The following is a 23,896-nucleotide window of genomic DNA, read 5'->3' as shown; positions in this document are numbered from 1 at the left end:
CTGTTTATCCGGCCCCAAGACTCCGGGGGTCTCCTGGCCAGATTGCAATCCTGTGCGGCAGGCAGGGAGATGTCCCTGCAATCCATCAAGCTTCCTGGCTGCGCTTCCTGTATCACACAGCAGTCAGCAGCGTGGCTGGATGACATCATCAGCATGTGCATGTGCGTGTGTTTGTGTTGTGGCTGTGGGAGAGTGTGCGTGAGGTGAGAGGTGGTGTGCGTGTGCATGTGTAGAGATGAGTGGTGGTGTGTGTGCGTGCATAGCGCTGCGGGGGAAGGTGCAGAGAGGTGAATGGTGCTGTGTGACTATGTGTAGGTGGAAGAGAAAGCAATGATGGATGTGGTGGAAAGGACAATGATGTTGGTGGTCGAAAGGGCAATAATGGGGGTGGTGGGGAGGAGGAAATGATGGAGGTGGTGGAATGGGCAATGATGAGGTGGTGGGGTAAAGGTAATGATGGTGGTGGTGGAAAGGACAATGATGGAATGATGGTGTGGTGGGGAAGGAGGCAATGATGGAGGTGGTGGGGGAGAAGACAATGATGGAGGCGGTGGAAAGGGCAATGATGGGGTGGTGGTGGAGAAGGCAAAGATGGGGTGATGGAGAGGGCATTGAAAGGGTGGCGAGAGAAAGCAATAATGGAGGTAGTGGAAAGGGCAATGATGGGGTGGTGGGGGAGAAAACAATGATGTAGGTGGTGGAAAGGACAATGATGGGGGTGGTGGGGGAGAAAGCAGTGATGGAGGTGGTGGAATGGGCAATGATGGATAAAAAAGGACAGGATTTTCCTCCACAATTTACTAAACTTATAGTTACCAGAAGGGGGAAACTGTCAGGGAGAGACTAGGTGAGCGAGAGCTAATAACCCGGGCCCCTGCAATTTCCCTCAGACTAGGGAAATCCTGACTGACCCTCTACCTGAAGTTTACACTGAAGGTGTGCATGTCCAGGCCTCGACCCTCGCCCTGTCTCCTGAGCTCAGCCCTAGGCTGAAACCTCCACCCACCACCCAGTGAAGATATTATTCCCCAATACCCACAGTAAGCACAGACAAGGATAAAGGAAAATATACACCATGCCGCAGTCACTCAGGAATACACTATAAATGTGCAGGGCAAAAAAAATACAAATATAGGAAGGAGTAAATAAGACAAAGGAAAATACACCACCAGCAACGAATCTCCAACCACCAGCTCTCCTCACCAGACCGAGATAACAACGCACAAGACAGAAGCTATAATCGGCGACGCCCAATGATCAGGAGAGCTATTTAAAGGCAATGGGCATGGCCCAGCTTCCAATCCGAGGATCAGGTAAATTAACCCCGGAACAGCTAGACAAAATCTTGCCGACGCCAACGAGCAAAAAGTGGTCAAAAGCGGAACTACCGCTGTCTGTCGGACGACCTGGTCTGAACAGCGTCCGACATGACAGAAACCTCCTTACACCTCTATTGAGGTCCGATATTAACTATTATCCTGAACTTGGCTATTAATAATTAATATCCACTTAATAATACCACAACGTTATCTTTTCCTTATACTATACACTAACTGAGACAAAACCGTGTATCAATAAAGGGTATTTATTACACACACACAAGTCTGCAGTCTATAACATACATATATATTTATACCCAAGCTGGCGACTATAAATATATATATATATATATATATATATATATATATATATATATATATATATATATGCACATATACAGATACTACAACTCTAATACAGTAATATCACTACAGTATGCAGTAATATAACAATATCACACAGTAATAACCCACCCTGAATTACCTGTCTAAATTACCCAAGTCACACATGCAATATCAGACCTCCCAATCTATAGCTTACTAACCCTAAGGCATAAGAGGTTACAGGGCCTAGTAAGAAAAGTGGATATAGAGTCTAAACACATGTGTTGTACCTTTTATGTCCAACCAAGAAGAGGTGTGTCCAGCCCCAGGTGTGTGGGGATGAGGTCACGAGTCTATTGTCCACTAAGAGACACCTCCTCAGTGTTTTTCCAGCTCATGGCAGCTTTGTTCTACAGTAGGCTGGAGGGGGGAGGGCTTTGCTCCATGTGGTATACATGTGGGGGAAATACCCAAAACATGCACTAAACACATCTCTATATAAAGATATACATTTTGGGGCACTTCTTCTTCTACATTCCCCCTGTTGTCGAGAACACGACAATGAAATTTGAGGGACGTTTTGTGCTGGGATTTATTGGCTTACTCAACCCCATTTATAACTAGTGACAGTTCAGGATGGAATGAAGCATAATACTGCACTTAGGTACCTAAACATCATCCACACGGCCATCAGCTCTTCCCTGCCATTCACCGTAACCCACATCTCTATCCACAGAGTACACCTTCTTCTTTCTTGAGTCTTTTGTTATCAAAGTCTTTTTGCTATGTCTTTTCTCTGTGGTCGTTACCGGTCTTCAGGTGTCGGCCTATCACAATGTCAAATGTCATCTTTCTCCAGTTGTGACCGGTGAGACTCTGGAAGGCTTCACCCTCACAGTCCATAGGTCAGTCAACATCATCCTGTCTGCACCTGTCACCCTGTCAGACTTCACGTTACTCTCCTATAGCTTGATTCAGCAGGATTTTGAGTATGTCTGGCAAGATGAGACTGCTGGATGTCACAGGTTTTTTGTTTTTTTTCACGGACTCAGGCACTGGAAACGACTGGACTCAGGCACTGGGAACGACTTTCATCAGACATGCATCAGACACGACTTCCATCAGGCTCTTCTGTAATCTTGATTGAAGATAGTTGATGAGATTCCTCCATGGACAGATATGCAGATCTTTACTAGGCAGGTCAGAATTTCTAAAGTAGGGAGTGATGTCACAATACCTAAGTGGACTGCGGGAAAATTACACCGTCTAATTCTAACCGACATTCAGTCCATCCCTTACGAACTTCACCATTGCTAGGGTTAAAGTGGCAAATAACTTAAAAGCTGAGGGGACCTGTCCCTAGAGAACCTCACTCTTTTTCCCCATTCACACAAAACACATTACATTACAATTCCATAATGCATATAGAGACTTAAGCTAAAATAGCATGGCTGCTACTGATCCATAATGCACATGAAGATCATTGATCCACGTACAGTTGGAGTTATCTACTGGCTGTAAATGCATGAACACCTTCACATGAACACACTTACTGAGTATGTCAATGTACAGGTAGTCCTGGACTTACACCTAAAGTGTCTATATGCACGCATATGGAATTACTACCCAGTAACACAACAATGAATATAACATAACTATTTATATACAATATATATTGGATTCGGGTTAAAGGACTGGATTTTTCTTATGTCCTTAACCCCCTTCTCTGGCTGAGTAACTGGTGCTCAGCCTGACTTCCTTGCAGTTTGGTGTCCAGTCTTTTGGTTCTCCTGCAGATAACAGTCCAATATATATATAAAATAATGACCAGGAGGAAAATGACAGAACGAAGTGGCGTTGGATTTCATTACAGTCTCCTCCTCATCGCTGAAATCTGAGAGATGTTTCAGCTCGGCACCAAACATAAGAGGGGCATTCTGGAGTCTCTCAGGGGCATCTGGGCAAAGGTCAATACTTCTTCTCTGGACTGACAGGTGCTCTTCTACATAGATACCTAAAATGGGACAAAAGGGACAATATGCTCTGGGAGATCTCCCAGTGCAGTTACTAAACATCCTTATTTGATGCTTCCCTGTCCCCCCAAACTCACTCATTCTTTATACTTTTACTTCAGGGTGACTTCCCCCTGTTGACCTTTCTTCAGCTGCCCAGTAATTAGCTAATGCCTCAACTCTCCTGAACCCCACAAAATGAATGCAATTTTATTTTCCTAGTCAATTGCTTCTGTTTTCTATACAGACACCCCTACCAGTTTTCCACAATTCAAAAGAGAAACATACAACCCTCGCAGCTACTTAACACCCTAGGAAAACTAAACGTTAATCTAAGGTACACTGACTCTAGTTGTATCCTGCATCAGGTCTTAAACAAAACCATGTTGTCTGTCCAAACTTCAAGGTCAGCACACAGTATAAGGGTATGTGCACACGCTGCGTTTTTCATTGCGGATTTTCTCACGGTTTCTTCTGCGGATTCCTCTGCGGGTTTTCAACTGCACTTTCCTATTGGTGCTGGTTGAAAACCGCTGCGGACTCCGCACAAAGAATTGACATGCTGCGGAAAATAATCCGCTGCGTTTCCGCACGGAATTTTCCGCAGCATGTGCACAGCGTTTTTTTTTCCCCATAGGTTTACATAGTACTGTAAACTTTGGGAAAACTGCTGCGGATCCGCAGCGTCAAATCCGCTGCGGATCCGCAGCAGAATCCGCAGCGTGTGCACATACCCTAACATGACACTCCATCGTGTACATCCGTTATCTGTCCATGCTTCCTCGCCTATCTTAGTTCACGTATCACGTAACAACACCCTTTATCCAATCTAAGATACACAGGAAAACAAACAAACAAAGTCAGTTTTACAGCTGAACTTCAAAGCTTAGGGTACTGTCTCACAGTGGCACTTTTGTCACTACGACGGTACGATCCGTGATGTTCCAGCGATATCCATATGATATCGCTGTGTCTGACACGCAGCAGCGATTAGGGACCCTGCTGAGAATTGTACGTCGTAGCAGATCGTTTGGAACTTTCTTTCGTCGCTGGATCTCCCGCTGTCATCGTTGGATCGGTGTGTGTGACACCGATCCAACGATGCGTTCGCTTGTAACCAGGGTAAACATCGGGTTACTAAGCGCAGGGCCGCGCTTAGTAACCCGATGTTTACCCTGGTTACCATCGTAAAAGTAAAAAAAACCAAACAGTACATACTCACATTCCGGTGTCCGTCAGGTCCCTTGCAGTCTGCTTCCCGCTCTGACTGACTGCCGGCCAGAAAGTAAGAGCAGAGCACAGCGGTGACGTCACCGCTGTGATCTGCTTTCACTTTACGGCGGCACTCAGTCAGAGCGGGAAGCAGACTGCAAGGGACCTGACGGACACCGGAATGTGAGTATGTACTGTTTGTTTTTTTTTACTTTTACGATGGTAACCAGGGTAAACATTGGGTTACTAAGCGCGGCCCTGCGCTTAGTAACCCGATGTTTACCCTGGTTACCCGGGGCCTTCGGCATCGTTGGTCGCTGGAGAGCGGTCTGTGTGACAGCTCTCCAGCGACCACACAACGACTTTCCAACGATCACGGCCAGGTCGTATCGCTGGTCGTGATCGTTGGAAAGTTGCAGAGTGTGACAATACCCTTAGGTGAACACACACCTCCCTACCTATATTAGTTCCAGCAACAAATCCATGGATGTGACTCTATTATCCTGTGATCTGTGTTACTCTTATCATTATGAATTCTATGGAAAACTGGAGCTAAAAAACACAAGTACCAGTAAATAACCTGATTTACTTCACAGGGGTTCTGATAGAAAACAGCAAAAAAACAGCAACTAACAAATCCTATCATCATTGCAATCACATTGCACCTCAGATAAGGCCCTTCTGCCTCCTGTCTAAAGGTACCTTCACACTGAACAACTTAACAACGATAACGATAGCGATCCGTGACGTTGCAGCGTCCTGGATAGCGATATCGTTGTGTTTGACACGCAGCAGCGATCAGGATCCTGCTGTGACATCGTTGGTCGGAGCTAGAAAGCCAGCACCTTATTTCGTCGCTGGATCACCCGCTGTCATCGCTGGATCGGTGTGTGTGACACCGATCCAGCGATGTGTTCACTTGTAACCAGGGTAAATATCGGGTTACTAAGCGCAGGGCTGAGCTTAGTAACCTGATATTTACCCTGGTTACCATTGTAAAAGTTAAAAAAAACCACTACATACTCACCTTCTGATGTCTGTCACGTCCCCCGCCGGCGGCTTCCCTGCACTGAATGTGTCAGCGCCGGCCGGCCGTAAAGCAGAGCACAGCGGTGACTGTTGTGATTCGGTTCGTGGGCTCCCCCGGTGGTCTCTTGTGGTACTGGTGTCCTGCAAGCTTTGCCTTCAGTTCACCTGTTCCTATCAGGATGTGGGAGTATCCTATTTAACCTTGCTCCTCAGTCATTCTAATGCTGGCCATCAATGTATCCAGAGTGATTCTGTTGCATGTTCCTGCTCCCAGTTTTCTGCTCAGCTAAGTTGGACACTTTAGTCCTTTAGTCTATTTTTGTATGTTTTGTCCAGTTTGCACTTATGTGAATCTCTGCAGCTGGAAGCTCTTGTTGGGCTGAAATTACCACTCCAGTGGCATGAGTTGTCACATGAGTTAAGGTAATTTCAGGATGGTGTTTTGAAGGGTTTTGCAGCTGACCGCGAAGTCCTCTGTTGTATCTTTCTGCTATTTAGTTAGCGGGCCTCTCTGTGCTAAATCTGCTTTCATACTACGTGTGTCTTTTCATCTGCTCTCACCGTTATTATATGTGGGGGGCTGCTATCTCCTGTGGGGACATTCTCTGGAGGCAAGCCAGGACTGTGTTTTCTTCTACCAGGGGTAGTTAGTTCTCCGGCTGGCGCGCGGCATCTAGAGACAACGCAGGAATGCCCCCTGGCTACTTCTAGTGTGGTGTGTAGGTTTAGCATCGCGGTCAGCTCTAGTTTCCATCACCCGAGAGCTTGTCCGTTTATTCTATGCTTCTGATGTTTCCTTGCCATTGGAAACCATAACAGGTGACGTCACCGCTCTGCTTTAGGGCCGGCGCTTACACAGTGCAGGGAAGCAGACGCCGGGGGACCCGACAGACACCGGAATGTAAGTATGTAGTGTTTGTTTTTTTTTACATTTACACTGGTAACCAGGGTAAACATCGGGTTACTAAGCGCGGCCCTGCGCTTAGTAACCCGATGTTTACCCTGGTTACCCGGGGACTTCGGCATCGTTGGTCGCTGGAGAGCTGTCTGTGTGACAGCTCTCCAGCGACCACACAACGACGAAACAGCAACGCTGCAGCGATCGGCATCGTTGTCTATATCGCTGCAGCGTCGCTTAATGTGACGGTACCTTAAACCACACTGGTCTAACAATACATTACAATGACAAAAGAGCAAACTTAGCAAATAGAAGAAGAATAAAAGGAACTAAAACAAAACAAACAATCAGAAATACCAGAGGCCAGATAGAAACTCTTATAATCTGAGTTTACATCAAGGCCTCAGTAGCCTCCCTGGTTGTAATTGGCCATTTTGAGGAGTCTGCCCATGGCTGGGCACAGACTGAGAGAAAATGCCATTATATCTGTGAAAATGCCTGTGCTCCTTGACAATATTGCTAGGCCCCTCACAATTACTTGTGCAGTAACAGTTCCTTGCAATATGTCCAACGTGACCACATTTAAAACATTTCACAGAATAATATTTCCTCTCCTTCATTGTACCCGGCCATTTGCAGTACCTGGCAATATGGCCGGAGCCAGCACAGGCATAACATCTAACACATGCCATGCCTGATTTAGGGGCCCGGACAAAACATATTTCCTTCTGTCTGGAACTTTTAAACTCTTCCATTACTAAGGATGCACTCTTAACAATATCACGTTTACACTTTCTTTGTAATTTAGACAGCACATATCTGTCATTACTTTTCGTTATTGGATTAAAATTTGATAAAATATTTGATCCCTCACCTGTTCCATCACTCCCCCTTTTTGCCCTGCACAGGGCACAATTGGTCGGGGATCTGACCTTGTGTTCAGAGACAAAGAGAAGGCCGGCACCACATTTGAAAAATCATTGATGATATTTTTCAGACTAGTAATCAGTTGAGAGCTAATATCCCGCTCCACACTGCACTGAGTAATTATGGCATCACTGGCTGCTGCCATTTCCTTCACAGCTCTGATCTCAGCCCCTGACTGAATCAGCTGGGCCTCCATATCAACACAATGATTTTTCATTTTCAGCAGTTGTGATTCAAGGCTGGCAATCTGCTTTTCTCTGTCCACATTATACTGTTCATTCTCTGCCAGTTGTGTCTGTAAGGCACACACTCTCTGCACATTAGTCACACCATACCTCCCAACCGTCCCGATTTCAGCGGGACAGTCCCGCTTTGGCACCGGGGTCCCGCTGTCCCGCTTCGGGCATTTAAAATCCCGAATTTGCGGCCGCCGGTGAAGCCCCGCCCACTTCCGGGACGTAGAGACGATTAGGACTAGTCCCGCACTCCGGGCGGGGTCAGTGACGTAAGCGGCCGGCATGATCACACTCTGCAGCCTTTGTTTAGTAAATCTGGGCCAGGAGATCGGGGAAGGAGGGACCAGCTGCGTGCGCGGCGCCGACTCCAGCCTGGTGTCTCCCCCACCACGCACCGCAACGCGCATGCGCGGGAATCTGTGGTACGTACCCGATGCTGAGGCGCAGAGTCTGGTCCTTGTGTCACTCGGAGGCGGCAGCGGCGTGTGAGGGGGAGGGAGGCGGTCATCATTACCGGCACACACCGGCATGCATTGTGTATGGCGGATAAGGGGCGGCAGGGAGAAGCCTGCAAACCAGATAGTGCAGTGTGTCAATGCACCTCTCCATCCACAGGTAGCACTGTAACACCTCTAACAGTGCCAGCCAGCACCCTCCTAGTGCCAACCTGGCTGTGGGTGGGTGTGTGTGTGTGATGGCTGGGTGTGTGTGTGATGGCTGGGTGTGTGTGTGATGGCTGGGTGTGTGTGTGTGTGATGGCTGGGTGTGTGTGTGTGATGGCTGCGTGTGTGTGATGGCTGGGTGTGTGTGTGTGATGGCTGCGTGTGTGTGTGTGATGGCTGCGTGTGTGTGATGGCTGGGTGTGTGTGTGTGATGGCTGCGTGTGTGTGTGTGATGGCTGCGTGTGTGTGTGTGTGTGTGATGGCTGCGTGTGTGTGTGTGATGACTGCGTGTGTGTGTGTGATGACTGCGTGTGTGTGTGATGGGTGTGTGTGTGAAGGCTGCGTATGTGATGCATTTGTGTCAAAGCTGCATGTGTTTGTGAGCTGCGTTTGTGATGCTGCGTGTGTATGTGTGATACTGTGTGTGTGATGCTGCATGTGTGTGAGCTGCGTGCGTGTGTGAGCTGTGTGTGTGCTGCGTGTGTGTGGGCCGTGTGTGTGAGCTGTGTGCGTGTGCATGTGTGTGAGCGTGTGTGTGTGAGCTGCGTGCCTGTATGTCATTATACAGTATGGAGAACTGTGGCCATTATACAGTATGGAGCATCATGTGCGGTCATTATACAGTATGCAGCATCATGTGCGGTCATTATACAGTATGGAGCATCATGTGTGGTCATTATACAGTATGAAGCATCATGTGCACCCAGCATACAGTATGGAGCATCATGTGTGGTCATCATACAGTATGGAGCATCATGTGCGGTCATTATACAGTATGGAGCATCATGTGTGGTCATCATACAGTATGGAGCATCATGTGCGGTCATTATACAGTATGGAGCGTCATGTGCGGCCATTATACGGTATGGAGCATCATGTGGGGCCATTATACGGTATGCATGCCGTCATTATACAGTATGGAGCGTCATGTGTGTTCATTATACAGTATGGAGCGTCATGTGTGGCAATTATACAGTATGGGGCATCATGTGCGGTCATTATACAGTATGGAGCGTCATGTGTGGCAATTATACAGTATGGGGCATCATGTGCGGTCATTATACAGTATGGAGCATCATGTGCGGTCATTATACAGTATGGAGCATCATGTGCGGCCATTATACAGTATGGAGCATCATGTGCAGTCATTATACAATATGGAGCATCATGTGCAGCCAGTATACAGTATGCAGCATCATGTGCGGTCAATATACAATACGGAGCATCATGTGCGGTCATTATACAGTATGGAGCATCATGTGCGGCCATTATACAGTATGGAGCATCATGTGCGGTCATTATACAGTATGGAGCATCATGTGCGGCCATTATACAGTATGGAGCGTCATGTGTGGCCATTATACAGTATGGGGCATCATGTGCAGTCATTATACAATATGGAGCATCATGTGCAGCCAGTATACAGTATGCAGCATCATGTGCGGTCAATATACAATACGGAGCATCATGTGCGGTCATTATACAGTATGGAGCATCATGTGTGGCCATTATACAGTATGGAGCGTCATGTGTGGCCATTATACAGTATGGGGCATCATGTGTGGTCATTATACGGTCTGGAGCATCATGTGCAGTCATTATACAGTATGGAGCATCATGTGCGGCCATTATACGGTATGGGGCATCATGTGCGGTCATTATACAGTATGGAGCATCATGTGCGGTCATTATACAGTATGGAGCATCATGTGCGGTCATTATACAGTATGGAGCGTCATGTGCGGCCATTATACAGTATGGAGCGTCATGTGTGGCCATTATACAGTATGGAGCGTCATGTGTGGCCATTATACAGTATGGAGCGTCATGTGCGGTCATTATACAGTATGGAGCACTGTGTGGCCATATTTTTTTGTTTATAACTATTGTATATGAAACAGTGTGATCAGCAGTGCTAAATGGGTGTAGTTGGGACGTGGATATGGGTGTGACTAATTATGAATGGGTGTGGTCAGAGGCGTGGCCTAAAATTTGCCGCGGCGCGCTTTGCGCGCCGCTAACTTTGTCCCTCTTTCCCATCTTCAAAAGTTGGGAGGTATGGTCACACAACACTGGCAGTGGAAATTTGGGGAATCTGCATTACACAGGGATTCCTCATACACACAGATCAGTTTGGCTAACATTTGTAGTCGTTTACTTGATTTATTCAAGACCGACCGTTTCTGTATGCACATGCTGTCATGGACACATGCTTGTTCCAATAGGGCAGACCACAGCATTTCTGCAGATTTGGGTACAGTGGGGGTTACTGGGTGAAATTAACTGTGCTTTGCTAATCTTTTAAGGGTCGATAAGTAGTGTTGAGCATTCCGATACCGCAAGTATCGGGTATCGGCCGATACTTGCGGTATCGGAATTCCGATACCGAGATCCGATACTTTTGTTGTATCGGGAATCGGTATCGGATCCATACTAATGTGTAAAATAAAGAATTAAAATAAAAAATATTGATATACTCACCTCTCCGGAGGCCCCTGGACATCACCGCTGTGAACCGGCAGCCTTCTTTGCTTAAAATGAGTGCGTTTAGGGCCTTCCATGACATCACGGATTCTGATTGGTCGCGTGCCGCTCATGTGACCGCCACGCGACCAATCAGAAGCCGTGACGTCATCCCTCAGGTCCTAAATTCCCTTCTAGGAATTTAGGACCTGAGGGATGACGTCACGGCTTCTGATTGGTCGCGTGGCGGTCACATGAGCGGCACGCGACCAATCAGAATCCGTGACGTCATGGAAGGCCCTAAACGCGCTCATTTTAAGCAAAGCAGGCTGCCGGTTAACAGCGGTAAGGTGCAGGGGCCTCCGGACGGGTGAGTATATCAATATTTTTTATTTTAATTCTTTATTTTACACATTAATATGGATCCCAGGGCCTGAAGGAGAGTTTCCTCTCCTTCAGACCCTGGGAACCATCAGGGATACCTTCCAATACTTGAGTCCCATTGACTTGTATTGGTATCGGGTATCGGTATCGGATCAGATCCGATACTTTGCCGGTATCGGCCGATACTTTCTGATACCGATACTTTCAAGTATCGGACGGTATCGCTCAACACTATCGATAAGTCCATACTCACGATTCCTGAAGCCATCTTGGTCGTCCTCCTTGTCCCTTCTCTGCTGCTTGAAAAGGTCCTTTTAACTCTGGACTTTACCTTGAGAACCTGGACTTTACCTTGAGAACGACTATGACTCTTTGGAACAATGGACTGGCAAAGATCACACCAAACTAGATTATACTCAAGCAAAGGAAAAAGAAAAACGTTAAAAATCAGAAGACTTGGTTCTCTGTTATTGATTTTGTTCCGTGTATAGCTTATATTGAAAATCTGCGTCACCCGTCTGAACTATCAGCGCTCTGAAAGCACAGAATTACACAACAGGGCCCTCACCCTGTATCAACGTAATCTGTCCACGTCCTTCCGGCCTGATCAGTTCACAGATGATGACCAGAAATTCACACAGCTAAACATGTAAAACAAAATCTAAACAGTGGGCCTGTAGCTCGCCATTGAAAAAGGACAGGATTTTCCTCCACAATTTACTAAACTTATAGTTACCAGAAGGGGGAAACCTCCTTACACCTCTATTGAGGTCAGATATTAACTATTATCATGAACTTGGCTATTAATAATTAATATCCACTTAATAATACCACAACGTTATCTTTTCCTTATACTATACACTAACTGAGACAAAACCGTGTATCAATAAAGGGTATTTATTACACACACACAAGTCTGCAGTCTATAACATACATATATATTTATACCCAAGCTGGCGACTATATATATATATATATATATATATATATATATATATATATATATATATATATATATATATACATATACAGATACTACAACTCTAAGGCTACTTTCACATTTGCGTTTGGAGCCGCTGCGGAGGGCTGTGGACTTCCTTCGTGAAGCCCCGCCCTCCGCCGCTAGCTCCGCCTACTTCTGCATGCGGCCGGCATGCGACCTGGGTACCTATATTTAACATTAGGTACGCAGGTCGTGCCGCAGTATGCGGATGCTGCCGCATGCGTCGTTTTGACGATGCGGAAAAAAAAAAAAAATTGCTACGAGCTGCGTCCTACGCTGGTCTCCGCATCGTCAAAACGACGCATGCGGCAGCATCCGCATACTGCGGCACGACCTGCGTACCTAATGTTAAATATAGGTACCCAGGTCGCATGCCGGCCGCATGCAGAAGTAGGCGGAGCTAGCGGCGGAGGGCGGGGCTTCACGGAGGAAGTCCACAGCCCTCCGCAGCGGCTCCAAACGCAAATGTGAAAGTAGCCTAATACAGTAATATCACTACACTATGCAGTAATATAACAATATCACACAGTAATAACCCACCCTGAATTACCTGTCTAAATTACCCAAGTCACATATGCAATATCAGACCTCCCAATCTATAGCTTACTAACCCTAAGGCATAAGAGGTTACAGGGCCTAGTAAGAAAAGGGTATATAGAGTATACTTATCCACCATCCATGGTGATTCCAGGCAATGCAGCCACAGCAAGAGAGGCCTCTAAACACATGTGTTGTCCCTTTTATGTCCAACCAAGAAGAGGTGTGTCCAGCCCCAGGTGTGTGGGGATGAGGTCACGAGTCTATTGTCCACTAAGAGATACCTCCTCAGTGTTTTTCCAGCTCATGGCGGCTTTGTTCTACAGCAGGCTGGAGGGGGGAGGGCTTTGCTTCATGTGGTATACATGTGGGGGAAATACCCAAAACATGCACTAAACACATCTCTATGTAAAGATATACATTTTGGGGCACTTCTTCTTCTATAATGGGGGTGGTGGGGAAATGGCAATGTTGGTGGTGGAAAGGACAATGATGGTCGTGGTGGAATTGGCAATAATGGGGGTGATGGGGAGGAGGCAATGATGGTGATAGTGGAAAGGACAATGATGGAGAAAGGGCAATAATGGGGATAGTGGGAAGGAGGAAATGATGGAGTGGTGGAATAGGCAATGATAGAGGTGGTGGAATGGGCAATGATGAGGGTGGTGGGGGAGAAGGCAATGATAGAGGTGGTGAAGAGGGCAATAAGTGGAAGCAGGGGAGGAGGACAATTAGGGGTATGGGGGATTGGGTAGGGAGGAAGGGGGATTTATAATGGATTTAGAAATGGGGAGGTGGAAGAAGATGTTATTATCGCTTATAAATGTCTAACACATTCCCTTAGTATGTAGTGTACTCACTTATTATATATAACACAGCCCCTTAGCATATAGTGTACTTATCACGCTGCTGCAATGCAGGTAGGTGAAAGCTCCACTAGATGGCTCTAGAGAGGAAGGAGGGCTGCACCTAGACAAAGCAGGCCTGTCGTGCAGCAGCAAGGCTACCACTAGGTGGCAGCAGGAAAGTAAAACAAGCCGGGTAGATATTGGTCGGTAGCGCAGTACCAAAGGAATAGACAAAACACAGAGTCAGAGACAAGCCAAAAGGTCAGTAACAGTTAGGAGCAGATAAGCCAAAGACAAAAGACAGAAGCAGGTCAGTATACAAGCCAAGTCAAAACCAGGGGAGTAAAAACATTAAAGGGAAACACTGAGTCAAGACAGAGATGGGGTAAACAGGGACACTGGTTCAGGCAGCTAAAGCAGCAGGACAAATCAGGATATACTAGAGTCAGCTACACACAGAACTATAACTGACATTGTCTGCAGGACACAGCGGGGATAAATAGCAAACCTGAGACCAGACTAAGGCTAAGAAAGTTAACCCCTGGCATGACCAGACCAGAAAAAGGGGAAGACAGGACTCAAACCCAGTCTGGATCATGACAGTACTCTCCTCTCAAGGGGCGGCAACCGGACACCCAGGTTTCCCAAGATAAGGTATATGAAAAGCCTGAACCAATCAATCAGCATGGACAGATCGCGCCAGGACCCAAGATCAATCCTCAGGACCTTAACCACTCCAGTGGACCAAATACTGAAGTAAATTGCAGACCATGCGAGAATCCACAATCCGTTCCACTTCATACTCAATCTGGCCATCCACAGAGACAGGAGGTGGAAGGGATGGAGACAGAGCAGAGGAAAGTACAAATTACTTAAGAAGGGACTTATGGAACACATTGGGGATCCGAAGCGACAAGGTAAGCGTAAACGAAAGGCAACTGGATTGACAACCTCAATGATCCGTAAGGACCAATAAACTTGGGTCCTAGCTTAGTAGAAGGAACTTTCAGATGAATGTTCTTGGTAGACAACCACACTTTATCGCCTACCAGGAATATAGGTCCCACAGACCGTCGCTTATCAGCAAAATGTTTATTTTTGCCTGAGCTCCCCCCAATGTTCTTTTGGACCTCCCTCCACACCTCCCCCAACCGTTGAACTGCCGTATCAGCCCATGGACATCCTGAATCCAGCCTGGAAAATTTGTCAAAATGGGAGTGAAAGCCGTAATTACAAAAGAACGGAGAGGTGCCAGTGAACTGGTTAATCTGATTGTTAAATGCAAACTCAGCCACTGGCAAAGAAGAACACCAATCATCCTGCTGAGATGTAGCAAGAAACCGCAAAATCTGTTCAAGTGACTGATTGGTCCACTCCGTCTGACCGTTGGTCTCGGGATGATAGGCAGAGGAGAAGGTCAAGCAAATACCCAATTTTTTACAAAATGCCCTTCAAAATTTGGACACAAATTGTACACCTCTATCAGAAACCACACTCAAAGGCATGCCATGCAACCGAACAACATGCTCAACAAACAACTTAGATAGTGTTTCTGCATTAGGCAATTAAACCAGAGGTACAAAATGCACCTGTTTACTGAATCTGTCAACCACTACCCAGATTACAGTTTTGCCATTGAAAGGAGGGAGATCAGTGATAAAATCCATGGACAAATGAGTCCAAGGTCTATCCAGAATTGGCAATGGCACCAATTCCCCGGCCGGCCGGTTATTCCAGTTCTTTATTAGTTCTTAGCACGGGCACAGGTATCACAAGCAGACACAAACACAGCGACATCAGAGGTCATAGATGACCACCAAAACAGCCTAGCAATGGCTTTACGTGTGGTTGAGATCCCCGAGTGCCCACTGAGAGCAGAATCGTGAAACTCCCGGAGAACCCTCAAACGGTACTGAATCGGGACAAGGAGCTTATTATCAAGCAAAGAGGGAGAAACAAGAGACTGAGATTTCTGAATTTCACGCTCCAATTCAGAGGATACCCCAGCTACAACCACCCCGTGCTGAAGAATGGAGAAAAGAGGTTTGGGGGTGATAACAGATCAAAACTGCGAAATAAGGCATCCACCGTGACATTCTTGGAACCAGGCCCAAAGGTGATAGAAAATGAAAACGAGAAAATAAAGCGACCACCTCGCCTACCTAGGAGTTAACCGCTTGACAGACTCAATGTAAGACAGGTTCTTGTGGTCCGTAATCACTGTGATCCGATGAGCCACCCCTTCCAAAAAGTGCCTCCATTCTTCAAAAGCCAATTTTATGGCCAATAACTCCCGGTTACCAACATCATAATTCCTCTCTGCAGAAGAAAACTTACTGGAGAAAAAGGCACATGGTCTTAATTGGTCAAAGTAACGGGTCCCTGAGACAATACCGCACCCACTCCCACCTCCAATGCGTCCACCTCTACAATGAACAGTTCTGACGGATCAGGCTAAACCAATACAGGAGCAGACATAAAACACTTCTTTAGTGTAGAAAATGCTTCAACCGCCAAAGGTGACCAGACTTCGAGATCAGCCCTTTTGCAAGTGAGACCGGTGAGTGGCTTGACAACCTGAGTAAACCCCTTGATGAATTTTCGATAATAATTGGCGAAACCCAGAAAACGCTGTAGACTCTTGAGGTCTTTGGGAAGCACCCAATTAACAATGGCCTGTACCTTCCCGGGATCCATCCGAAACCCATTGGCAGAAAGGATGATCCCCAGAAAGGAAAGCTCCTGGACACAAAGCAAACATTTCTCGGGTTTAGCGAACAGCACGTAAATGACCAATGTGGGATTCCTTGTCAGGTGTGAAAACAAGGATATCATTCAGGTATACCACCATAAAGCACACGATAAAATCATAAAAAACATAATTCATGAAGTTCTTAAACACCACTGGAGCGTTCGTGAGACCGAAGGGCATGACCAAATTTTTTAACAGACCCTCGGAGGTGAGAAATGCTGTTTTACCCTCATCCCCTTCCAAAATGCGGATAAGGTTATATGCTCCCCTGAGATCGAGTTTCATAAACCACTGAGCCCCAGATAATTGGTTATAAAGATCTGGAATGAGTGCGAGAGGGTAGGTATTTCTCACCATAAATTTATTTAGTTCCTGAAAATTGAGGCACGGGTATAAACCACCATCTTTTTTTTAACAAAAAAGAATCCAGCAGCCACAGGTGAGACAGAAGGACGGATGTGACCTTTGCGTAGACTACCAGAGATATAGTTTTTCATATCGGTACGTTCCGGGCCAGAAAGATTGTACAAATGGGCCTTGGGCAATTTAAGACCCGGAATAAGATTAATTGTACAATCATAGGGACGATGTGGTGGCAAGACCTCAGCCTCTTTTTCGGAGAACACGTCCCCAAAATCCTTCAGGTTCTCCGGAATACCCTCCAGATTAATATCAGACATGAAAATAGCAGAAAGACAACCATTGGAAAAATTAGGACCCCATTTAATTTAACAATGTCATGAGATCCCCAGTCTATAACAGGATTATACCTCTATAACCAGGGGAACCCCAACACCAGTCCCGCAGGAAGATTATTCATAACATAACATGAAATTTCTTCCTGGTGCAAGGAACCCACCTTGAGGAAGAGCTCCTCAGAGACAAACTTAACATTTTAAGCCAATGGTGTCTTATCAATGGCAATAGTATGGATGGGAGTCTCTAGCCTAAGTGTCCCTAACTTCAACTTGGACACCAGACTATAGTCAGTGAAGTTCATGGAAGTTTCACAGAACACAAAAGCTGAAGTGGATACGTAACCACCTCCATAACACAGTTCCACCTCTAACAAAACTTTTTGAAATGATGAAAATGGTACCTGAGAGTCTGGGTGACCTTCTTAACAGTCACCCAGACTCAGAAGCTTGTTAATAGATGGACCAAAGGGGCAGTCCTTCTTCTAATGTCCCGAATCTCCACAATAAAAACATAATTTCCCATCACGTCGTCACTTCCTTTCCTTCTCCTTGGAGTTGGTGGCAAAAATCTCTATGGTCTCCGAGAATGGCATCACCTCAGACTTAGCAGGCAATACAGGAATCTCACGCTAGATAATTCCTCTTTCCCATAACCTCTGGTCCATACGAATGGCCTGGGTCATGGCCTCCTCCAGGGAAATGGGTGGTGGATGGAGGGCCAGCTCATCCTTGAGATATTCCAAAACTGGCATCTCAAAGCAGAGTCATTCCAAAACACCTCTGTGGACAACCGTCTAAACTCAGAACAATACCGTTCAGCAGAGTGTTTGCTCTGGGAGAGACCTATGATCATGTCTTCTGCCACCCTGACCCGGTCTTATTCATCATAAATCAGTCCTAAAGCCTCAAAGAACATGTCCACAGACATACATTCAGGGCCAGTAGCAGGTAAAGAAAAAGCCCCGATTAGAGGACCCTCTCGGATTAATGAAATAATTATCCCCACCTGTTGACTCTCATCTCCAGTGGATTTGGGTCTGAGGGAAAAATGTAGCTTACAACTCTCTCTGAATGTAACAAACTTCTCCTTCTTTCTGGAGAAAGTATTAGGGAGCCGGACTGTAGGTTCAGGAGAGTGTAAGGAAATATCTGTGGTGTTAGATTGCCTATCAGCTGATTTTGCCATAAAACCCTGAAAAGATTTTACAGTTTAAGTAAGTTCCCACTGAAATTGATTGTGAGAGGAAACAAGAGCCCCATGTTCCACTGACAAATCCTGCATCATTTACGTCAGATGTGACATCAGACCCGCAAGAGTGTGCAGTGGATCCATAAGGAGCGAAGCAAAGAAAAAAAATCTGTCAGTGGTCAGTTATAATGTCACGCTGCTGCAATGCAGGTAGGTGCAAGCTCCACTAGATGGCTATAGAGAGGAAGGAGGGCTGCACCTAGACAAAGCAGGCCTGTCGTGCAGCAGCGAGACTACCACTAGGTGGCAGCAGGAATGTCAAACAAGCTGGGTAGATATTGGTCAGTAGTGCAGTACCAAAGGAAGACAAAAAGCAGACAAAGCAGGTCAGTATACAAGCCAAGTCAAAACCAGGGGAGGAAACACATTAAAGGGAAACACTGAGTCAAGACGGGGATGGGGAAAACAGAAACATGGGTTCAGGAAGCTAAAGCAGCAGGACAAATCAGGATATACCAGAGTCAGCTACACATGCTGAAGGCAGAACTATAACTGACCTGAGACCAGACTGAGGCTAAGAAAGTTAACCCCTGGCATGACCAGACCGGAATAAGGGGAAGACAGGACTCAAACTCTCTTGTTAGATATAAAATGACTGCTGAAGGAGGAGTCGGTGACCAGACTAACAATCCATCAGCTCCTCCATTAGAAAAGAAGCTTTCCCATGCTCCATCAGCCATCATTGCAAGACAGGACCGTATGCAATAAAAAACAGGGCTCAATATAATCCAATACTGTATGTAAGGGATGGTGCTGTACATAACAAGAGAGGGCACTGTATAATAATATGCAATATACATAATAAAGGAGACTGTAATATATATATATATATACACATGTATGTGTGCGTGGAGATATATATATATATACTGCTCAAAATAATAAAGGGAAGACTAAAATCCCACATCCTAGATATCACTGAATGAAATATTCCAGTTGTAAGTCTTTATTCATTACATAGTATTACATAGTGGAATGTGTTGAGAATAATAAAACCTAAAAATGATCAACGTAAATCACAACTAATATCCCACGGAAGTCTGGAGTTGGAAAAATGCTCAAAATCAAAGTGGAAAATGAAGTTACAGGCTGATCCAACTTCAGTGGAAATGCCTCAAGACAAGGAAATGATGTTCAGTAGTGTGTGTGACCTCTTCGTGCCTGTATGATCTCCCTACAATGCCTGGGCATGCTCCTGATGTGGCAGTGGATGGTCTGAGGGATCTTCTCTCAGACCTGGACTAAAGCATCCGCCAACTCCTGGACAGTCTGTGGTGCAACGTGACGGTGGATGGTGCAAGACATGATGTCCCACATGTGTTCAATCGGATTCAGGTCGGGGGAACAGGCGGGCCAGTCCATAGCTTCAATGCCTTCATCTTGCAGGAACTGCTGACACACTCCAGCCACATGACGTCTGGCATTGTCCTGCATTAGGAGGAACCCAGGACCAACCGCACCCGCATTTGGTCTCACAAGGGGTCTGAGGATCTCATCTCGGTACCTAATGGCAGTCAGGCTACCTCTTGCGAGCACATGGAGGGCTGTGTGGCCCTCCATAGAAATTCCACCCCACACCATTACTGTCCCACTGCCAAACCGGTCATGCTGAAGGATGTTGAAGGCAGCAGATCGCTCTCCATGGCATCTCCAGAGTCTGTCATGTCTGTCACATGTGCTCAGTGTGAACCTGCTTTCATCTGTGAAGAGCACAGGGCGCCAGTGGCAAATTGGCTAATCCTGGTGTTCTGTGGCAAATGCCAAGCATCCTGCACAGTGTTGGGCTGTGAGCGCAACCCGCATCTGTGGATGTTGGGCACTCAGACCATCCTCACGTAGTCGGTTTCTAACCGTTTGTGCAGACATATGCACATTTATGGCCTGCTAGAGGTAATTTTGCAGGGCTCTGGCAGTGCTCCTCCTGTTCTTCTTTGCACAAAGGCTGAGGTAGCAGTCCTGCTGCTGCGTTGTTGCCCTTCTATGGCCCCCCTCTACGTCTCCTGGTGTACTGGCCTGTCTCCTGGAAGCACCTCCAGCCTCTGGGCACTATGCTGACAGACACAGTAAACCTTCTTGCCACAGCTCGCATTGATGTGCCATCCTGGATGAGCTGCACTACCTGAGCCACTTGTGTGGGTTGTAGAGTCAGTCTCATGCTACCACGAGTGTGAAAGCACAACCAACATTTAAAAGTGACCAAAACATCATTATGCGGTGCAGAAACGCTGCAGATCCGCAAGTGATTTACAGTACAATGTAAATCAATGGCAAAAAAAACCCGCTGTGCTGATGGTGTGGACAATTCCGTGTGGAAACGCTGAGTATTAAATGAAGCAGCATGTCACTTCTTTTTTGCGGATCTGCAGCATTTTTGTACTCATTCCATTATAGAAATCCGCAGGGGTAAAAAACGCATTAAATCCGCAAAAATCCGCAGCAAATCCGCACCAAAAACACACAAAATCCGCATTAAAAATGCGACAAATCCGCACCTGCGTTTTCTGCCAAGAGATGCAGAATCCGCACCTGAAATTCCTAAGCCTAATCCGCAACGTGTGCACATAGCCTAAGTGGACAGTTTGATGTCACGGAAGTTTGAATTACTTGGAGTTATATTCTGTTGTTTAAGTGTTCCCTTTATTTTTTTGAGCAGTGTATGTAGCTTTGTCGCCATAAAAGGAGGGGGGCCCAGACACATTTCTTGCACAGGGGCCCCAAGCTGTCAGTGTGCGCCCCTGACCACTTGCTTTGTGAACTTCAGTACCGAGTACATTCGCTCTGTAGCACTTGGTTGGGCATGTTTTCCATGGAATGAGTTGTAGTTTTAAATGACATTATTCATTTGACCATATAGTATACAGAAAATTAGGAAAATGAATTCTAAGTGGTGTGAAATGGTGAAAAAAATGCAATTCTGCCATTTTTGGGGACTTTCAGTTCAAAATTCAGAACTTTGGAAAAAAATTTAAAGAGCCATGAAATTGTACAAATTGTGATGTTTCATTTGAGGAGAGTGTCAAATGGGGTTTTATCAGGGCCGGAACAAGGTATGTTCAAAAGGGTAACAATGTTTTGAACTTTTGACTTTCAGGCTCCATATCTCACTTTCACTGCCTCCCGGTGTTCCAGTAGCACTCATCAGAGCCTAGAATATTGACTTTCGTCTTATCTCTCCAAATCAGCCATTTGCAATCTTCGTACTTTTTTGCAAACTCAAGCTGACACGTCTTATGATGATATTGAAGTTGAAGCTTCTTTATCTTTTTTCGGGCCGCCATTCCAGACTCATGGGGCTTGCATGGACATCTGTGATATCACTATTAAGAAGCATACGAGCTACCTCCACTGCCATGCTTGTTGTGCCAAAACTGATAGACCTTGTGATGAACCGACTTGTTGACTCCGATATTTTTGCCTGGACGTCCATTTCCTGGCTTTTGAATGGATGAACTTTATTTTGTATTCTTCCAACTGTAATGGCACTCACATGATGCAGTTTGGCAATGTTTTGGGCCGATAGACCGTTATCGATGAACTGCATGATGCTGTTTCTCTTTTCTTCAGAAATCTTTTTCATGTTTGTTCATTGATTCAAACCAGTGACCTTTCCCTTGGGAATCAACTTAATAACACACTGAGCTATTAGGGAATGTAAAGTAAAAATCAGTGAAAGTAGCAGTCACTGGGGAGCGCCAGGAAAGCGGTGAATGAGGTAAATTAAATTAATGAGCAGTCCATTGCAGCTCCAGCCATAAACCTCCAATGGAGGATAGTATCTGGGACAATGTAGAAAATGGTCAAAGGAGCGCAAAGAACGCAAGGAGAAGGTAGTAATTTCTTAAGCCCACATATCAATTATGTTAACCTTCTTCACACATGTCCTCATATTATACACGACGCTGCCCTGTTCAAATGGTAACCAGTCCTCACACTGTTCCCTTACACAGTATGATGGTCACCACAGCGCCCCATATGGTATAATATCCACAACAAGCCGACAATATATAGTATGGTCCCCACCACAGCCCCTATATATAGAATAATGTCTACCACAGCACCCCATAAATAGTATGATGTCCAGAACAGCCCCTTATGTTTATTCTGATGGCCCCTACAGCACCCCATACAGTATTTTGGTCCACAAACAATATGAAATTTACCGTAGCTCGCAGTAGAATGTTCTCCACAGCCCTATATACTGCATTGTCGCTACAGATCCTCATATACTTTGCTGTCCATACCACACAGCCTATTTGATGGCCACCTGCACAGCACCTCATTTCATACCCTCTGCATAGTCCCTCTTTCTATGGCCCCCTCCCACAGACCCTCATTTCATGGCCCCCACACACAACCCCTCAATTCATGCTTCTCCATACAGCACCTCATTTCATGCCCCTGCACAGTCCCTCATTCCATGGCCCACACAACCCCTCATTTAATGGCTCCTGTCTCCCAAGCTGAGCATTTCCTAGGTTGTTTCGAGCAATTGAGGGTGGTCTCAGGACTGGACCCCACAAATCTACTTGCAATTAAAAAGGTACAAAAATATCAAAGATTTTAGCAAAGGTTTAGTTACTCTTTAATACGGCTATGTTGATGGAGAAACAGACATTGTATATCTTTCTATAACATTGAGTTTCACTGTTCTTAATGTGTACCTATAACTCTTGAAAGCTGTTAGAACATAATAAATCAGTTCAATAGAAGTACAGCTTCACTATATCATGTACATATACGTTTATTAAATGTATGCATAGGTGAAATATTTTTCTCTGCATTCCTTTATGCAGTATATTATCTCCGGATCTTTGTCAGTTGCAGCAGAAAACATCCAATCCAGCTGTCTGGTGAGTAATGTAATACCTAATGTGGGATCATCCTGTGGAGATGGTTCGGGGTATAGCAAAAATATTATATGTTCTGAAGGGGAAATATAAACAGTAAATTAAGATGCTATTATGTTTAGAAGAAGAGTTTATTTACTGCAAGTAAGTATTATTTGGGCACTGAATTGATCCATTATGTGGACATTGTATGTTACTGCTATCCCGCATTGTAAGGCCTAGTTCACCACATTCATACAGTGCTCTATGCTGAGTAGCGATGGGTTTCCATTAAAACCCAGCAAAAATGTACTTGAGACAAAACTCCCGTCTGAGCCATTCAATATAATGAGCCAGACGGACTCATTTTGGACTCCATCAAGCCACTATTCTGGCCATGTTCCATTTTTTAGACATGCTTAGTCTATAGTCCATTTCTACACCAAATGGAGTATAAAGTGACTCCAACTGCATTAGTATAGTGAATTACTCCATCGGGGATTCTATCAGAATCCCA

At 45.7% G+C, this 23,896-nt stretch overlaps 1 protein-coding gene across 2 annotated transcripts in view; it reads left to right on the top strand.

Moving 5' to 3' along the window:
• The window catches only part of LOC143768943 (membrane-spanning 4-domains subfamily A member 15-like), a 221,952-nt gene that overhangs the window by 105,087 nt on the left and 92,969 nt on the right, over positions 1-23,896 (top strand). For both annotated transcript variants that reach the window (XM_077257550.1, XM_077257549.1), the window contains exon 4: positions 23,347-23,403. In XM_077257550.1, the coding sequence (XP_077113665.1) occupies positions 23,347-23,403 (57 nt within the window). The remainder of the gene's footprint in view (positions 1-23,346; positions 23,404-23,896) is intronic.

The sequence above is a fragment of the Ranitomeya variabilis genome, chromosome 4 (assembly GCF_051348905.1).
Source record: "Ranitomeya variabilis isolate aRanVar5 chromosome 4, aRanVar5.hap1, whole genome shotgun sequence".
NCBI classification, from domain to species: domain Eukaryota; kingdom Metazoa; phylum Chordata; class Amphibia; order Anura; family Dendrobatidae; genus Ranitomeya; species Ranitomeya variabilis.
Note: the sequence above shows the minus strand (reverse complement) of the source record. Positions and strands in the feature narration are given on the sequence as shown.